The sequence below is a fragment of the Oncorhynchus keta genome, chromosome 17 (assembly GCF_023373465.1).
Source record: "Oncorhynchus keta strain PuntledgeMale-10-30-2019 chromosome 17, Oket_V2, whole genome shotgun sequence".
Lineage (NCBI taxonomy): Eukaryota > Metazoa > Chordata > Actinopteri > Salmoniformes > Salmonidae > Oncorhynchus > Oncorhynchus keta.
Window position 1 is genome coordinate 49,131,414 of NC_068437.1, and position 21,949 is coordinate 49,153,362.

General features: G+C 38.2%; 1 protein-coding gene across 2 annotated transcripts in view; it reads left to right on the forward strand.

The window, feature by feature from the left end:
• LOC118395980 (SH3 and multiple ankyrin repeat domains protein 2-like) overlaps window positions 1-21,949 on the forward strand; it is a 176,774-nt gene that overhangs the window by 101,458 nt on the left and 53,367 nt on the right. For both annotated transcript variants that reach the window (XR_008066846.1, XM_052466318.1), the window contains one exon: window positions 16,554-16,635. Coding sequence is in view for 1 of the 2 variants with exons in the window: in XM_052466318.1 (XP_052322278.1) it covers window positions 16,554-16,635 (82 nt within the window). In the remaining variant the exon portion in view is untranslated. The remainder of the gene's footprint in view (window positions 1-16,553; window positions 16,636-21,949) is intronic.

Consider the following 21,949-nt stretch of genomic DNA (forward strand, 5'->3'; position numbering starts at 1 on the left):
TGTATTCATCTTCCTCACTATGTATATATTCACCTTCCTCACTATGTATGTATACACCTTCCTCACTATGTATGTATTCACCTTCCTCACTATGTATGTATTCACCTTCCTCACTATGTATGTATTCACCTTCCTCACTATGTATGTATTCATCTTCCTCACTATGTATGTATTCACCTTCCTCACTATGTATGTATACACCTTCCTCACTATGTATGTATTCATCTTCCTCACTATGTATGTATTCACCTTCCTCACTATGTATGTATTCACCTTCCTCACTATGTATTCACCTTCCTCACTATGTATTCACCTTCCTCACTATGTATGTATTCATCTTCCTCATTATGTATGTATACACCTTCCTCACTATGTATGTATTCACCTTCCTCACTATGTATGTATTCACCTTCTTCACTATGTATGTATTCATCTTCCTCACTATGTATGTATTCACCTTCCTCACTATGTATGTATTCACCTTCCTCACTATGTATTCACCTTCCTCACTATGTATGTATTCACCTTCCTCACTATGTATGTATTCACCTTCCTCACTATGTATGTATTCACCTTCCTCACTATGTATGTATTCACCTTCCTCACTATGTATGTATTCATCTTCCTCACTATGTATGTATTCACCTTCCTCACTATGTATGTATTCATCTTCCTCACTATGTATGTATTCACCTTCCTCACTATGTATGTATACACCTTCCTCACTATGTATGTATTCATCTTCCTCACTATGTATGTATTCACCTTCCTCACTATGTATGTATACACCTTCCTCACTATGTATTCACCTTCCTCACTATGTATTCACCTTCCTCACTATGTATGTATTCATCTTCCTCATTATGTATGTATACACCTTCCTCACTATGTATGTATTCACCTTCCTCACTATGTATGTATTCACCTTCTTCACTATGTATGTATTCATCTTCCTCACTATGTATGTATTCACCTTCCTCACTATGTATGTATTCACCTTCCTCACTATGTATTCACCTTCCTCACTATGTATGTATTCACCTTCCTCACTATGTATGTATTCACCTTCCCCACTATGTATATATTCACCTTCCTCACTATGTATGTATTCACCTACCTCACTATGTATGTATACACCTTCCTCACTATGTATATATTCACCTTCCTCACTATGTATGTATTCACCTTCTTCACTATGTATGTATTCACCTTCCTCACTATGTATTCACCTTCCTCACTATGTATGTATTCACCTTCCTCACTATGTATGTATTCACCTTCCTCACTATGTATATATTCACCTTCCTTACTATGTATGTATTCATCTTCCTCACTATGTATGTATTCACCTTCCGCACTATGTATTCACCTTCCTCACTATGTATGTATTCACCTTCCTCACTATGTATGTATACACCTTCCTCACTATGTATTCACCTTCCTCACTATGTATGTATTCATCTTCCTCACTATGTATGTATTCACCTTCCTCACTATATATGTATTCATCTTCCTCACTATGTATGTATTCACCTTCCTCACTATGTATTCACCTTCCTCACTATGTATGTTATCACCTTCCTCACTATGTATGTATTCATCTTCCTCACTATGTATGTATTCACCTTCCTCACTATGTATTCACCTTCCTCACTATGTATGTATTCACCTTCCTCACTATGTATTTTACCTTCCTCACTATGTATATATTCACCTTCCTCACTATGTATGTATTCACCTTCTTCACTATGTATGTATTCATCTTCCTCACTATGTATGTATTCACCTTCCTCACTATGTATGTATTCACCTTCCTCACTATGTATGTATTCACCTTCCTCACTATGTATTCACCTTCCTCACTATGTATGTATTCACCTTCCTCACTATGTATGTATTAACCTTCCTCACTATGTATGTATTCATCTTCCTCACTATGTATGTATTCACCTTCCTCACTATGTATGTATTCATCTTCCTCACTATGTATATATTCACCTTCCTCACTTTGTATTTATTCATCTTCCTCACTATGTATGTATTCACCTTCCTCACTATGTATTCACCTTCCTCACTATGTATGTATTCACCTTCCTCACTATGTATGTATACACCTTCCTCACTATGTATTCACCTTCCTCACTATGTATGTATTCACCTTCCTCACTATGTATGTATTCACCTACCTCACTATGTATGTATTCACCTTCCTCACTATGTATATATTCACCTTCCTCACTATGTATGTATTCACCTTCCTCACTATGTATATATTCACCTTCCTCACTATGTATGTATACACCTTCCTAACTATGTATGTATTCAACTTCCTCTCTATGTATGTATTCACCTTCCTCACTATGTATGTATTCACCTTCCTCACTGTGTATGTATTCACCTTCCTCACTATGTATTCATCTTCCTCACTATGTATATATTCACCTTCCTCACTATGTATGTATACACCTTCCTCACTATGTATGTATTCACCTTCCTCACTATGTATGTATTCACCTTCCTCACTATGTATGTATTCACCTTCCTCACTATGTATGTATTCATCTTCCTCACTATGTATGTATTCACCTTCCTCACTATGTATGTATACACCTTCCTCACTATGTATGTATTCATCTTCCTCACTATGTATGTATTCACCTTCCTCACTATGTATGTATTCACCTTCCTCACTATGTATTCACCTTCCTCACTATGTATTCACCTTCCTCACTATGTATGTATTCATCTTCCTCATTATGTATGTATACACCTTCCTCACTATGTATGTATTCACCTTCCTCACTATGTATGTATTCACCTTCTTCACTATGTATGTATTCATCTTCCTCACTATGTATGTATTCACCTTCCTCACTATGTATGTATTCACCTTCCTCACTATGTATTCACCTTCCTCACTATGTATGTATTCACCTTCCTCACTATGTATGTATTCACCTTCCCCACTATGTATATATTCACCTTCCTCACTATGTATGTATTCACCTACCTCACTATGTATGTATACACCTTCCTCACTATGTATATATTCACCTTCCTCACTATGTATGTATTCACCTTCTTCACTATGTATGTATTCACCTTCCTCACTATGTATTCACCTTCCTCACTATGTATGTATTCACCTTCCTCACTATGTATGTATTCACCTTCCTCACTATGTATATATTCACCTTCCTCACTATGTATGTATTCATCTTCCTCACTATGTATGTATTCACCTTCCTCACTATGTATTCACCTTCCTCACTATGTATGTATTCACCTTCCTCACTATGTATGTATACACCTTCCTCACTATGTATTCACCTTCCTCACTATGTATGTATTCATCTTCCTCACTATGTATGTATTCACCTTCCTCACTATGTATGTATTCATCTTCCTCACTATGTATGTATTCACCTTCCTCACTATGTATTCACCTTCCTCACTATGTATGTTATCACCTTCCTCACTATGTATGTATTCATCTTCCTCACTATGTATGTATTCACCTTCCTCACTATGTATTCACCTTCCTCACTATGTATGTATTCACCTTCCTCACTATGTATTTTACCTTCCTCACTATGTATATATTCACCTTCCTCACTATGTATGTATTCACCTTCTTCACTATGTATGTATTCATCTTCCTCACTATGTATGTATTCACCTTCCTCACTATGTATGTATTCACCTTCCTCACTATGTATGTATTCACCTTCCTCACTATGTATTCACCTTCCTCACTATGTATGTATTCACCTTCCTCACTATGTATGTATTAACCTTCCTCACTATGTATGTATTCATCTTCCTCACTATGTATGTATTCACCTTCCTCACTATGTATGTATTCATCTTCCTCACTATGTATATATTCACCTTCCTCACTATGTATGTATTAATCTTCCTCACTATGTATGTATTCACCTTCCTCACTATGTAATCACCTTCCTCACTATGTATGTATTCACCTTCCTCACTATGTATGTATACACCTTCCTCACTATGTATTCACCTTCCTCACTATGTATGTATTCATCTTCCTCACTATGTATGTATTCACCTTCCTCACTATGTATCCACCTTCCTCACTATGTATGTATTCACCTTCCTCACTATGTATATATTCACCTTCCACACTATGTATGTATTCACCTTCCTCACTATGTATATATTCACCTTCCTCACTATGTATGTATACACCTTCCTAACTATGTATGTATTCAACTTCCTCTCTATGTATGTATTCACCTTCCTCACTATGTATGTATTCACCTTCCTCACTGTGTATGTATTCACCTTCCTCACTATGTATTCATCTTCCTCACTATGTATATATTCACCTTCCTCACTATGTATGTATACACCTTCCTCACTATGTATGTATTCACCTTCCTCACTATGTATGTATTCACCTTCCTCACTATGTATGTATTCACCTTCCTCACTATGTATGTATTCATCTTCCTCACTATGTATGTATTCACCTTCCTCACTATGTATGTATTCACCTTCCTCACTATGTATGTATACACCTTCCTCACTATGTATATATTCACCTTCCTCACTATGTATGTATTCACCTTCCTCACTATGTATGTATTCATCTTCCTCACTATGTATGTATTCACCTTCCTCACTATGTATGTATTCACCTTCCTCACTATGTATGTATACACCTTCCTCACTATGTATATATTCACCTTCCTCACTATGTATGTATTCACCTTCCTCACTATGTATGTATTCATCTACCTCACTATGTATATATTCACCTTCCTCTCTATGTATGTATTCACCTTTCTCACTATGTATGTATTCACCTTCCTCACTATGTATGTATTCACCTTCCTCACTATGTATGTATTCACCTTCCTCACTATGTATGTATTCACCTTCCTCACTATGTATGTATTCACCTTCCTCACTATGTATGTATTCATCTTCCTCACTATGTATTCACCTTCCTCACTATGTATGTATTCACCTTCCTCACTATGTATATATTCACCTTCCTCTCTATGTATGTATACACCTTCCTCACTATGTATGTATTCACCTTCCTCACTATGTATGTATTCACCTTCCTCACTATGTATGTATTCATCTTCCTCACTATGTATTCACCTTCCTCACTATGTATGTATTCACCTTCCTCACTATGTATATATTCACCTTCCTCTCTATGTATGTATTCACCTTCCTCACTATGTATGTATTCACCTTCCTCACTATGTATGTATTCACCTTCCTCACCATGTATTCATCTTCCTCACTATGTATATATTCACCTTCCTCACTATGTATGTATACACCTTCCTCATTATGTATATATTTACCTTCCTCACTATGTATATATTCACCTTCCTCACTATGTATGTATTCACCTTCCTCACTATGTATATATCCACCTTCCTCACTATGTATGTATTCACCTTCCTCTCTATGTATGTATTCACCTTCCTCACTATGTATTAATCTTCCTCACTATTTATATATTCACCCTCCTCACTATGTATGTATACACCTTCCTCACTATGTATGTATTCACCTTCCTCACTATGTATGTATTCACCTTCCTCACTATGTATTCACCTTCCTCACTATGTATGTATTCACCTTCCTCACTATGTATTCACCTTCCTCACTATGTATGTATTCACCTTCCTCACTATGTATGTATTAACCTTCCTCACTATGTATGTATTCATCTTCCTCACTATGTATGTATTCACCTTCCTCACTATGTATGTATTCATCTTCCTCACTATGTATATATTCACCTTCCTCACTATGTATGTATTCATCTTCCTCACTATGTATGTATTCACCTTCCTCACTATGTATTCACCTTCCTCACTATGTATGTATTCACCTTCCTCACTATGTATGTATACACCTTCCTCACTATGTATTCACCTTCCTCACTATGTATGTATTCATCTTCCTCACTATGTATGTATTCACCTTCCTCACTATGTATCCACCTTCCTCACTATGTATGTATTCACCTTCCTCACTATGTATATATTCACCTTCCACACTATGTATGTATTCACCTTCCTCACTATGTATATATTCACCTTCCTCACTATGTATGTATACACCTTCCTAACTATGTATGTATTCAACTTCCTCTCTATGTATGTATTCACCTTCCTCACTATGTATGTATTCACCTTCCTCACTGTGTATGTATTCACCTTCCTCACTATGTATTCATCTTCCTCACTATGTATATATTCACCTTCCTCACTATGTATGTATACACCTTCCTCACTATGTATGTATTCACCTTCCTCACTATGTATGTATTCACCTTCCTCACTATGTATGTATTCACCTTCCTCACTATGTATGTATTCATCTTCCTCACTATGTATGTATTCACCTTCCTCACTATGTATGTATTCACCTTCCTCACTATGTATGTATACACCTTCCTCACTATGTATATATTCACCTTCCTCACTATGTATGTATTCACCTTCCTCACTATGTATGTATTCATCTTCCTCACTATGTATGTATTCACCTTACTCACTATGTATGTATTCACCTTCCTCACTATGTATGTATACACCTTCCTCACTATGTATATATTCACCTTCCTCACTATGTATGTATTCAGCTTCCTCACTATGTATGTATTCATCTTCCTCACTATGTATTCACCTTCCTCACTATGTATGTATTCATCTACCTCACTATGTATATATTCACCTTCCTCTCTATGTATGTATTCACCTTTCTCACTATGTATGTATTCACCTTCCTCACTATGTATGTATTCACCTTCCTCACTATGTATTTATTCACCTTCCTCACTATGTATGTATTCACCTTCCTCACTATGTATGTATTCACCTTCCTCACTATGTATGTATTCATCTTCCTCACTATGTATTCACCTTCCTCACTATGTATGTATTCACCTTCCTCACTATGTATATATTCACCTTCCTCTCTATGTATGTATACACCTTCCTCACTATGTATGTATTCACCTTCCTCACTATGTATGTATTCACCTTCCTCACTATGTATGTATTCATCTTCCTCACTATGTATTCACCTTCCTAACTATGTATGTATTCACCTTCCTCACTATGTATATATTCACCTTCCTCTCTATGTATGTATTCACCTTCCTCACTATGTATGTATTCACCTTCCTCACTATGTATGTATTCACCTTCCTCACAATGTATTCATCTTCCTCACTATGTATATATTCACCTTCCTCACTATGTATGTATACACCTTCCTCATTATGTATATATTTACCTTCCTCACTATGTATATATTCACCTTCCTCACTATGTATGTATTCACCTTCCTCACTATGTATATATCCACCTTCCTCACTATGTATGTATTCACCTTCCTCTCTATGTATGTATTCACCTTCCTCACTATGTATTAATCTTCCTCACTATTTATATATTCACCTTCCTCACTATGTATGTATACACCTTCCTCACTATGTATGCATTCACCTTCCTCACTATGTATGTATTCACCTTCCTCACTATGTATTCACCTTCCTCACTATGTATGTATTCACCTTCCTCACTATGTATGTATTCACCTTCTTCACTATGTATGTATTCATCTTCCTCACTATGTATGTATTCACCTTCCTCACTATGTATGTATTCACCTTCCTCACTATGTATGTATTCACCTTCCTCAATATGTATTCACCTTCCTCACTATGTATGTATTCACCTTCCTCACTATGTATGTATTAACCTTCCTCACTATGTATGTATTCATCTTCCTCACTATGTATGTATTCACCTTCCTCACTATGTATGTATTCACCTTCCTCACTATGTATGTATTCACCTTCCTCACTATGTATTCACCTTCCTCACTATGTATGTATTCACCTTCCTCACTATGTATGTATTAACCTTCCTCACTATGTATGTATTCATCTTCCTCACTATGTATGTATTCACCTTCCTCACTATGTATGTATTCATCTTCCTCACTATGTATATATTCACCTTCCTCACTGTGTATGTATTCATCTTCCTCACTATGTATGTATTCACCTTCCTCACTATGTATTCACCTTCCTCACTATGTATGTATTCACCTTCCTCACTATGTATGTATACACCTTCCTCACTATGTATTCACCTTCCTCACTATGTATGTATTCATCTTCCTCACTATGTATGTATTCACCTTCCTCACTATGTATCCACCTTCCTCACTATGTATGTATTCACCTTCCTCACTATGTATTCACCTTCCTCACTATGTATATATTCACCTTCCTCACTATGTATGTATTCACCTTCCTCACTATGTATGTATTCAACTTCCTCTCTATGTATGTATTCACCTTCCTCACTATGTATGTATTCACCTTCCTCACTGTGTATGTATTCACCTTCCTCACTATGTATTCATCTTCCTCACTATGAATATATTCACCTTCCTCACTATGTATGTATACACCTTCCTCACTATGTATGTATTCACCTTCCTCACTATGTATTCACCTTCCTCACTATGTATGTATTTACCTTCCTCACTATGTATGTATTCAACTTCCTCTCTATGTATGTATTCACCTTCCTCACTATGTATGTATTCACCTTCCTCACTGTGTATGTATTCACCTTCCTCACTATGTATTCATCTTCCTCACTATGAATATATTCACCTTCCTCACTATGTATGTATACACCTTCCTCACTATGTATGTATTCACCTTCCTCACTATGTATTCACCTTCCTCACTATGTATGTATTTACCTTCCTCACTATGTATGTATTCACCTTCCTCACTATGTATGTATTCATCTTCCTCACTATGTATGTATTCACCTTCCTCACTATGTATGTATTCACCTTCCTCACTATGTATGTATACACCTTCCTCACTATGTATATATTCACCTTCCTCACTATGTATGTATTCACCTTCCTCACTATGTATGTATTCATCTTCCTCACTATGTATGTATTCACCTTCCTCACTATGTATGTATTCACCTTCCTCACTATGTATGTATACACCTTCCTCACTATGTATATATTCACCTTCCTCACTATGTATGTATTCACCTTCCTCACTATGTATGTATTCATCTTCCTCACTATGTATGTATTCACCTTCCTCACTATGTATGTATTCATCTTCCTCACTATGTATGTATTCACCTTCCTCACTATGTATGTATTCACCTTCCTCACTATGTATGTATACACCTTCCTCACTATGTATATATTCACCTTCCTCACTATGTATGTATTCACCTTCCTCACTATGTATGTATTCATCTTCCTCACTATGTATATATTCACCTTCCTCACTATGTATGTATTCATCTTCCTCACTATGTATTCACCTTCCTCACTATGTATGTATTCACCTTCCTCACTATGTATATATTCACCTTCCTCTCTATGTATGTATACACCTTCCTCACTATGTATGTATTCACCTTCCTCACTATGTATGTATTCACCTTCCTCACTATGTATGTATTCATCTTCCTCACTATGTATTCACCTTCCTCACTATGTATATAGTCACCTTCCTCACTATGTATGTATACACCTTCCTCATTATGTATATATTTACCTTCCTCACTATGTATATATTCACCTTCCTCACTATGTATGTATTTACCTTCCTCACTATGTATATATCCACCTTCCTCACTATGTATGTATTCACCTTCCTCTCTATGTTTGTAATCACCTTCCTCACTATGTATTCATCTTCCTCACTATTTATATATTCACCTTCCTCACTATGTATGTATACACCTTCCTCACTATGTATGTATTCACCTTCCTCACTATGTATGTATTCACCTTCCTCACTATGTATGTATTCACCTCCCTCACTATGTATGCATACACCTTCCTCACTATGTATGTATTCACCTTCCTCACTATGTATATATTCACCTTCCTCACTATGTATATATTCACCTTCCTCACTATGTATGTATTCATCTTCCTCACTATGTATGTATACACCTTCCTCATTATGTATATATTCACCTTCCCCACTATGTATATATTCACCTTCCTCACTATGTATATATTCACCTTCCTCACTATGTATATATTCACCTTCCTCACTATGTATGTATACACCTTCCTCATTATGTATATATACACCTTCCTCACTATGTATGTATACACCTTCCTCACTATGTATGTATACACCTTCCTCACTATGTATATATTCACCTTCCTCACTATGTATATATACACCTTCCTCACTATGTATGTATACACCTTCCTCACTATGTATGTATACACCTTCCTCACTATGTATGTATACACCTTCCTCACTATGTATTCACCTTCCTCACTATGTATGTAGTCACCTTCCTCACTATGTATGTATTCACCTTCCTCACTATGTATGTATTCATCTTCCTCACTATGTATATATTCACCTTCCTCACTATGTATATATACACCTTCCTCACTATGTATGTATACACCTTCCTCACTATGTATGTATACACCTTCCTCACTATGTATGTATACACCTTCCTCACTATGTATTCACCTTCCTCACTATGTATGTAGTCACCTTCCTCACTATGTATGTATTCACCTTCCTCACTATGTATGTATTCATCTTCCTCACTATGTATGTATACACCTTCCTCATTATGTATATATTCACCTTCCTCACTATGTATATATTCACCTTCCTCACTATGTATATATTCACCTTCCTCACTATGTATGTATACACCTTCCTCATTATGTATATATTCACCTTCCTCACTATGTATGTATTCACCTTCCTCACTATGTATATATTCACCTTCCTCACTATGTATATATACACCTTCCTCACTATGTATGTATACACCTTCCTCACTATGTATTTATACACCTTCCTCACTATGTATGTATTCACCTTCCTCACTATGTATGTATTCATCTTCCTCACTATGTATGTATTCACCTTCCTCACTATGTACGTATTCATCTTCTTCACTATGTATGTATACACCTTCCTCACTATGTATGTGTTCACCTTCCTCACTATGTATGTATTCACCTTCCTCACTATGTATGTATTCACCTTCCTCACTATGTATGTATTCACCTTCCTCACTATGTATGTATTCACCTTCCTCACTATGTATGTATTCACCTTCCTCACTATGTATGTATTCATCTTCCTCACTATGTATGTATACACCTTCCTCACTATGTATGTGTTCACCTTCCTCACTATGTATGTATTCACCTTCCTCACTATGTATGTATTCACCTTCCTCACTATGTATGTATTCACCTTCCTCACTATGTATGTATTCACCTTCCTCAGGAGAAGTATTTCAAGGGTTGTAGACATCTGATCAGATATAACACATGCAGTACAGTTCAGTACAGTGGTTGAATTTATTAATGGTTGAATCTATCCTATTGTGCTAGTTTTGCATTCGATCTACATAGTAGTATTAGCCTAGCTGTGTCACTATCCATTTCAAATGTAGGAGTCAGGTTGAAACTTGGATTTACCAAGCTAGCCACTGATTGTGCTAGGCTACGATAGGCTAGCCACTGTCTGTGCTTGGCTAGGATAGGCTAGCTACAGAACTCCCATGGTATTGTGATTTAGTATTCACCAGCAACAACTGTCAGCACAGTGCACACTGGTCAAGTAGTCTTTTTTTATTCTGCTGCCTGTGCGTTGAGGAGGGGAGGGAGGGAGGTGTGTTTGCACTCTACTTTTACTGGAGACAAGCAGAGAGAGAGAGAGAGAGAGAGAGAGAGAGAGAGAGAGAGAGAGAGAGAGAGAGAGCGATGTGCTGGAGGTTTGGCCAGGGCCTGACCAGAGCCTCACTGTACAAATTCTTTGGTTAATTTAAACGAGTGCCTCCACCTTAAAGGAGATTAAACCTTAACTTTGCTAGAGTATCGAAACACATGGTTGGCTGGGTTTTGGGACAGTTTAATACTACATTTGACCAGATTGAGAGGGTATTGGGACAAGTTGGTACAACTTTTGACCAGATTGAGAGGGTATTGGGACAGATTGGTACTACTTTTGACCAGATTGAGAGGGTATTGGGACAAGTTGGTACTACTTTTGACCAGATTGAGAGGGTATCGGGACAGATTGGTACTACTTTTGACCAGATTGAGAGGTAATTGGGACAGATTGGTACTACTTTTGACCAGATTGAGAGGGTATTGGGACAGATTGGTACTACTTTTGACCAGATTGAGAGGGTATTGGGACAGATTGCTACTACTTTTGACCAGGGCCAATACACTGTTAAAATAGAAATACTCAAAGCACAATCATTGTGTTGTAAAACCATAAAAAGTAATTCACCTAATCTGAGATCTGGTGTCTGGAGGGTGAATGTAAACCCAATATAACTGAATGTATTTCTAAACAGAATGGAAAAAAAAGTGGTTCCTTGATCTGAATAATTGTGTTTTTAAGAGAGTGTTCCAGCATCAAAACCCATGAATAATGTTTTGGCAGACTGTGTTGTGTCTCTCATTCAATTAAATTGTTTAACATTTCAAATTTGTTTATAGCATAAATATTGACTGATGATTTTCACTCAATATTCTGATTCACATTTTAGAGAAGACACTGGGAAATGAATATTTTTCCTAGGGTAAACTTTGGCACTTATTATAAGCTACAGTTGTCAGGTCCATTGTGAGATTATAAATTATTTTTTAGGGCTATTCGGTTTTGTGCATTCAGACATTCTTCAGACCCCTTGACTTTTTGCACATTTTGTTACGATGCAGCCTTACTCTAAAATTGATTTTAAAAAATTTCCCTCATCAATCTACTCACAAAGCCCCATAATGATACATTTTGCAAATGGAAAAAGAACAACTGAAATATCACATTTACATACAGTTGAAGGCGGAAGTTTACATACAGCCAAATACATTTAAACAAAATTCCTGACATTTAATTTGAGTAATAATTCCCTGTTTTAGGTCAGTTAGGACCACCACTTTATTTTAAGAATGTGAAATGTCAGAATAATAGTTGGGCGAATTATTTATTTAAGCTTTTATTTCTTTCATCACATTCCCAGTGGGTCAGAAGTTTACATGAACTCAATTAGTATTTGGTAGCATTGCCTTTAAATTGTTTAACTTGGGTCAAACATTTTGGGTAGCCTTCCACAAGCTTCCCACAATAAGTTGGGTGAATTTTGGCCCATTCCTCCTGACAGAGCTGGTGTAACGGAATCAGGTTTGTAGGCCTCCTTGCTCGAACACGCTTTTTCCATTCTGCCCACACATTTTCTATAGGGCTGAGGTCAGGGCTTTGTGATGGCCACTCCAATACCTTGAATTTGTTGTCCTTAAGCCATTTTGCCACAACTTTGGAAGTATGTTTGGGGTCATTGTCCATTAGCGACCAGCATTTAACTTCCTGACTGATGTCTTGAGATGTTGCTTCAATATATCTAGATAATTGTCCTGCCTCATGATGCCATCTATTTTGTGAAGTGCACCAGTCCCTAATGCAACAAAGCACCCCCACAACATGATGCTGCCACCCCCGTGCTTCACGGTTGGGATGGTGTTCTTCGCTTACAAGCCTCCCCCTTTTTCCTCCAAACATAACGATGGTCATTATGGCCAAACAGTTATATTTTTGTTTCATCAGACCAGAGGACATTTCTCCAAAAAGTATGATCTTTGTCCCCCATGTGCAGTTGCAAATATTCTGGCTTTTTTATGGCGGCTTTGGAGCACTGTTTTCTTCCTTGCTGAGCGGTCTTTCAGGTTATGTCGATATAGGACTTGTTTTACTGTGGATATAGATACCCTTGTACCTGTTTCCTCCAGCATCTTCACAAGGTCCTTTGCTGTTGTTCTGGGATTGATTTGCACTTTTCGCACTAAAGTACATTCATCTCTAGGAGACAGAACGCATCTCTTTCCTGAGCGGTATGACGGCTGCGTGGTCCCATGGTGTTTATACTTGCGTACTACTTGCGTACTATTGTGGTACCTTCAGGCATTTGGAAATTGCTCCCAAGGATGAACCAGACTTGTGGAGGTCTACAAAAAAAAATTCTGAGGTTTTGTCTGATTTCTTTTTTTATTCCCCATGATGTCAAGCAAAGAGACACTGAGTATAGGTAGGCCTTGAAATACATCCACAGGTACACCCCCAATTGACTCAAATGATGTCAATTAGCCTATCAGATGCTTCTAAAGCCATGACATCATTTTCTGGAATTTTCCAAGCTGTTTAAAGGCACAGTCAACTTAGTGCATGTAAACTTCTGACCCACTGGAATTATGATAGAGTGAATTATAAGTTAAATAATCTGTCTGTAAACAATTGTTGGAAAAATGACTTGTGTCATGCACAAAGTAGATGTCCTAACCGACCTGTCAAAACTATAGTTTGTTAACAAGAAATTTGTGGAGTGGTTGAAAAACAAGTTTGAATGACTGCAACCTAAGCGTATTTAAACTTCTGTCTTCAACTGTAAATATTCAGACCTTTTACTCAGTACTTTGTTGAAGAACCTTTGGCAGCGATTACAGCCTTGGGTCTTATTGGGTATGATGCTACAAGCTTGGCACACCTGTATTTGGGGAGTTTCTCCCATTCTTCTCTGCAGATGCTTTCAAGCTCTGTCAGGTTGGATGGGGAGCGTCGCTGCACAGATATTTTCAGGTCTCTCCAGAAATGTTTGATCCGTTTCAAGTCTGGGCTCTTGCTGGGCCACTAAAGGACATTCAGAGACTTGTCCCGAAGCCACTCCTACATTGTCTTGGGTGTTTGCTTAGGGTAGTTGTTTTCACCCATGCTGAAAAGGTGCATAAAACCTTTGTCACTCCACAGCTTCTCAGAACATAATAGCTTAGCAGTTTCCTACAAGTCTTCGAATTTGAACTTAAAATTCGAAACCAAACATGGTGATTAATAAGAAATGATGTACATCTCATAAGTCAATGAAATGTAATTGTGGACTTTGATGGAAAAAGCAGAAGGAATTGAGGTGTTTGATGTATGTTTACCGAGAAATAGAAGGGCCCTTGACTAGAGTAGACATACCCTGTATGAGTACACATCTACCTACTACATACATTATATGGCTATGTAATATAAGCCATATAACTCACCCTGCTATCAAAGAGGCTTAGAAAAGAAATCAGTGACTATGACAACCAGTGAGTAGGCTGGAGGGGAAAGTGAAAGTGTTGAGTCCCACGCAGTCAAGATATCAGCACATATCATCAACATGGAGAACAGAACAATACTAGAATAACGCTCACTGTGGTCTTCAACAACATCTTCAACATCTCCACATCCTATGAATGCATTTAATATGCCATTGTCTAAAGGTTAATGGATGGCTATTTAACAGCCGAAATGTTTGCTGTTTTTAAAGGGCCTTTGTTTATTTTTTATTAGTTTATTGATATCATGCGTCCCAAAAGGCACCCTAAGGACCGAGGTCAAAAGCAGTGCACTATATGGGGAATAGGGTGCCATTTAGGGTACAGTCGTGGTCACCCCTTTAATGTATTGGTCACCCCTTTAATGAATTGGTCACCCCTTTAATGAATTGGTCACCCCTTTAATGAATTGGTCACCCCTTTAATGAATTGGTCACCCATTAAATGTATTGGTCACCCCTTTAATGAATTGGTCATCCCTTTAATGAAATGGTCACCCCTTTAATGAATTGGTCACCCCTTTAATGAATTGGTCACCCCTTTAATGTATTGGTCACCCCTTTAATGTATTGGTCACCCCTTTAATGTATTGGTCACCCATTAAATGTATTGGTCACCCCTTTAATGAATTGGTCACCCCTTTAATGAATTGGTCACCCCTTTAATGAATTGGTCACCCCTTTAATGTATTGGTCACCCCTTTAATGAATTGGTCACCCCTTTAATGAATTGGTCACCCCTTTAATGAATTGGTCACCCCTTTAATGTATTGGTCACCCCTTTAATGTATTGGTCACCCATTAAATGAATTGGTCACCCCCTTTAATGTATTGGTCACCCCTTTAATGTATTGGTCACCCCTTTAATGTATTGGTCACCCCTTTAATGTATTGGTCACCCCTTTAATGTATTGGTCACCCCTTTAATGTATTGGTCACCCCTTTAATGTATTGGTCACCCCTTTAATGTATTGGTCACCCATTAAATGTATTGGTCACCCCTTTAATGAATTGGTCACCCCTTTAAGGAATTGGTCACCCCTTTAATGAATTGGTCACCCCTTTAATGAATTGGTCACCCCTTTAATGAATTGGTCACCCCTTTAATGAATTGGTCACCCCTTTAATGAATTGGTCACCCCTTTAATGTATTGGTCACCCCTTTAATGTATTGGTCACCCATTAAATGAATTGGTCACCCCCTTTAATGTATTGGTCACCCCTTTAATGTATTGGTCACCCCTTTAATGTATTGGTCACCCCTTTAATGTATTGGTCACCCCTTTAATGTATTGGTCACCCCTTTAATGAATTGGTCACCTCCTTTTTTACTGATTGTTCTGTCTTTAGATGCCCGAGCAGACAGGGCTGAGAGGAGGAAGCTTTTCAGGCACTACACCGTGGGGTCCTACGACAGCTTTGATGCATCAAGGTAAGGATTGGTTTCTTTCATTCCTCCGTATAAAAAAAAGCCTATTCAAGGGGATGTTCAAAAGAATTATGGTGAAATCATAGTATTATACAGTGTGTTAAATGACCTAATCTGCTACGATATATGACACGTTTTAGATACAGTTTGTACATACACTACCGTTCAAAAGTTTGGGGTCACTTACAAATGTCCTTGTTTTCCATGAAAACATACATGAAATGAGTTGCAAAATGAAACGGAAATGTAGTCAAGACGTTGACAAGGTTATAAATAATGATTGAAAAATAATTGCATTCTTCAAACTTTGCCTTCGTCAAAGAATCCTCCATTTGCAGCAATTACAGGCTTGCAGACCTTTGGCATTCTACTTGTTCATTTTGTTGAGGTAATCTGAAGAGATTTCACCCCATGCTTCCTGAAGCACGTCCCACAAGTTGGATTGGCTTGATGGGCACTTTACGTACCATACGGTCAATCTTAATATCTTAATATTTCATTTTTATTAGCCAGTCTGAGATATTACTTTTTCTTTGCAACTCTGCCTAGATGGTCAGCATCTCGGAGTCGCCTCTTCACTGTTGACTTTGAGACTGGTGTTTTGCGGGTACTATTTAACAAAGCTGCCAGTTGAGGACTTGTGAGGCGTCTGTTTTTCAAATCAGACACTCTAATGTACTTGTTCAGTTGTGCACCGGGGCCTACCACTCCTCTTTCTATTCTGGTTATAGCCAGTTTGCGCTGTTCTGTGAAGGGACTAGTACACAGTGTTGTACGAGATATTCAGTTTCTTGGCAATTTCTCACATGGAATAGCCTTCATTTCTCAGAGCAAGAATAGACTGACGAGTTTCAGAAGAAAGTGCTTTGTTTCTAGCCATTAATCGAACCCACAAATGCTGATGCTCCAGATACTCAACGAGTCTAAAGAAGGCCAGTGTTATTGCTTCTTTAATCAGGACAATGGTTTTCAGCTGTGCTAACATAATTGCAAAAGGGTTTTCTAATGATCAATTATCCTTTTTAAAATTATAAACTTGGATTAGCTAACACAACGTGACATTGGAACACAGGAGTGATGGTTGCTGATAATGGGCCTCTGTTCTCCTATGTAGATATTCCATAAATAAATCAGCCGTTTCCAGCTGCGATAGTCATTTACAACATTAACACCATCTACACTGTATTTCTGATCAATTTGATGTTATTTTAATGGACAGAAATGTGTTTTCTTTCAAAAACAAGGACATTTCTAAGTTACCCCAAACTTTTGAACGGTAGTGAAGAAGATACAGCTTACATATGCCTCACGTTTGGTGTCAGACTATAGATCTTTATGAATGGTGTCGAGACTGATAAAATTGCATCACTAGCCTAATTCAATCGAAAAGAATGGACCAAACAACTATGCACAGTAAGCTATTCATCAGAGAATGCTGCCAGGTGACGAAGAGAGGAGTTCATGTGACTTGTGAACTCAACCTTACACAGCTAGCATATGGTTTATGTAATGCATTGTCTGTCATTTGGGAATAGCATGTATGGGACATTGCATGAGAACCTTTTACCTGATGTTCATGTGCATATTTCAGTTTATTCATACATTTCAACTCATTCATTAGTAGTACTGTACTCTAATCTGTGACACCACTGATTACAGCACTAAAAGTAGTACTGAGAGGGTGAGGTTCTACCTAGCAAGGGTATTTGTGTGTGTATCTGGTGTGTGTGTGTGTGTGTGTGTGTGTGTGTGTGTGTGTGTGTGTGTGTGTGTGTGTGTGTGTGTGTGTGTGTGTGTGTGTGTGTGTGTGTGTGTGTGTGTGTGTGTGTGTGTGTGTGTGTGTGTGTGTGCGAGTGCGAGAAGGGCTGAGCAAGAGTGTGTGTGAAAACTCTCGCTGTCAGATGGATGGTGATGAAAGAAATGCTTAAGCAGGGCCTTGCTTGTTCATTCCTGGGCAGTCGTTGCTGGAAATGTTACGCAAACAGCACTGAACTCAAAAACTCTACCGAGGAATGTCCTCGGCTTCTTCTCAGGGATCTGTCCACATGAGAAAGCATACGTTCACTGCACGGTTTTACTGATGAACATCCCAATGAAATCTATTGGTTTTAAAACACATACTAAGACTCTACAGATCCTCCATGAGAGAGAGAGAGAGAGAGAGAGAGAGAGAGAGAGAGAGAGAGAGAGAGAGAGAGAGAGAGAGAGAGAGAGAGAGAGAGAGAGAGAGAGAGAGAGACTTACTGTATTTATTTCCCCTTGTGTACTTTAACCATTTATACATTGTTACGACACTGTTTATATATAATATGACATTTGTAATGTCTTTATTGTTTTGAAACTTCTGTATGTGTAATGTCTACTGTTAATTTTTATTGTTTATTTCACTGTTGTATATTATCTACCTCACTTGCTTTGGCAATGTTAACACATGTTTCCCATGCCAATAAAGCCCCTTGAATTGAATTGAGAGAGAGAGATCCATCCAACTGTGCTCATATACCCACGCCCCAGTACAACCAGTACAAGAGCAGAACACGTTGTCATGGAGACACAGGTAGCAGTGCTGTGAAGGCTTGCTGCATGCTGCTCCACTCATCTGCTCTGGCATCATAGGCGACAGAGGTGAAGGACTCTAGCCTGGTCCCTCTATCCTGGTCCCAGATCTGTTCCTGCTGTCTTGCCAAACTGGGCATAGTGTAGCAGATCTATTATCATTGCGTTTACTTGATAGCTACCTACACAAATAGCTAGCTAGAACAAAGTGTTAATAAGATAAATTCATTTAAAAAGATTAAAAGCAATACAAATAAGTTATCCAGTCAACTGTGCAAGACACAAACAGATCTGGGGACCAGGCTACAGTATAGGGACAGAGATTTTGGGTAAACTTTGCCAGGATTGTATGGTATTGTATGGCAGGTTGGTATTTATCGAGATCTCTGCAGAGTGGTTACTAGCTGACCTTGCCACAAAGTCATAAAATCAGATTTTAAATCTAACCTTAACCTTAAACCTAAACTAAACCACACCTTATGCCTAACCTTACATTAAGACCAGAAAGCAACAACATCAAAATCACAATTTTTTTAACGACATAGAACATTTTGACTTTGTAGCTGGCCCAGCTAGCGAAAACCACTCAGCTCTGCCTCCAGGACAAGATTCATCCCAATAAATATCAACCTGGGGATTGTTCTATATAAGGGGGATTTCCATTTTATCCTCTTGACCAGTTGGACTTCTTCAATAGGTTCATGTTATAATCACTTCAAAAGTGTGTAGTCCTACTTAGATGTACAGGCGATACATGAAGCAGAAAGGGGACTACTAATTAGCTGAGCAGAGCCTGTCTGCATCGGGATAGCCATAGGCTGCCTTTTGGGTTCATACTTGAACATTGGAGTAGGCATGACTTGATTCTGTTTCCTGAAGGTCTGTAGTAAAGCCCTGTATTACATGTAAAACATTCCTGTCTGGATGCTTCACTGACCTGCAGGAGGAAAGGAATAGTCACCATCATAATTACCATAATCCTCCTTTTCATCACCACCATTGTCATCGGCATTTAACATCCTTATCACCATCATCATCATCACCATCATTATCACCATCATCATCACCATCACCACCATCATCATCATCACCATCATTATCACCATCATCATCACCATCACCACCATCATCATCATCACCATCATTATCACCATCATCATCACCATCACCACCATCATCATCATCACCATCATTATCACCATCATCATCACCATCACCACCATCATCATCATCACCATCATTATCACCATCATCATCACCATCACCACCATCATCATCATCACCATCATTATCACCATCATCATCACCATCACCACCATCATCATCATCACCATCATTATCACCATCATCATCACCATCACCACCATCATCATCATCACCATCATTATCACCATCATCATCACCATCACCACCATCATCATCATCACCATCATTATCACCATCATCATCACCATCACCACCATCATCATCATCACCATCATTATCACCATCGTCGTCACCATCACCACCATTGTCATCAGCATCATCATCCTTATCACCATCATCGTCATCTTTACCACCGTCATCATCACCATCATCTTCCTTATCATCCTCGTCGTCATCATCACCCTCGTCGTCATCACCACCGTCATCATCATCATCATCTCCATCATCATCCTTATTATCATCATAATAGTTTTGTATTGCCTGGTATTACTGCACTGTTGGAGCTAGAAACACAAGCATTTCACTGCACCTGCGATAACTTCTGCAAATCTGTGTACGTGACCGATAAACTTTGATCATCATTATCATCATATAGTGACCTCATCCCCCTGATTAGATCAAAGGTCACCATTGGTTCACCAGAATCTACCAAAACATTGTTGCACACTATGAGGACCTACAGGTCCACTTTGTCCCTGGAAAACTATGACTAACACCATTCTGACTACCAGCTCAAAGTAGTGTGTTACCATGGCAACCAGACATCCCACCACCAGCATCATGCTGCTGCTACCTCTGCTGCTCTCCCTTCAAATTCCTCCTTGGAACCCAACCAAGGCTTGCAATGCAATACTAATTCTGGAATGCTGTCTACTTGTGTAGCCTAGTTTATGAAAATTTGTCTGACCTACTGTTTGCATCCAAGCATACTAAATTGAAAGAATGCCATGCATCTTAAAAGATTTACTTAAGATATTATTGTTGTTGTTGTTTGAAATCCAGCAAATGATTACTGAAAAATATAAGTGATTCCTTTCAAGTAAAAAACTAAATAAAAACATTTCACCATTTTAGGCTTTTATTTGTGGCACCAGCACTGTATTCTTCCATGTTCTGATGGTTTCGTTTAGTTGATATTGATATTAGGCCAAATCCAATCACATTATTGCAAAATTGTCTATAGGAATATAACTTTTTTCATCTTTCAGAAATGACACCACAGCATTAGAATGGTGCGGTTGTCATCCAGCATCCAGATGCCACAGCCTATAGGATTTACTGCTGGCCGAGGAACGAACATTTTGATAGGCTGAGGGTGGTCACTCCCATTCAATTGAATTAAATGACTGCTTATTTCCTATATTCGTTCATCCATTCATTCGTTCTTTCATTCATCCACTCAGCTTTGCACCCTATAGGGTGCCCTCACATCTCTCCCTCCCTCCCTGACCTCGCTTCCCCAGCTATGTTTTTCTCTCTCTCATGTTTGCCGCTTGTGGTTTTCCTCTTTGGGTGGAAATGTTTCTCGCTATGGACAACCTAGCTTTGTCGCCGG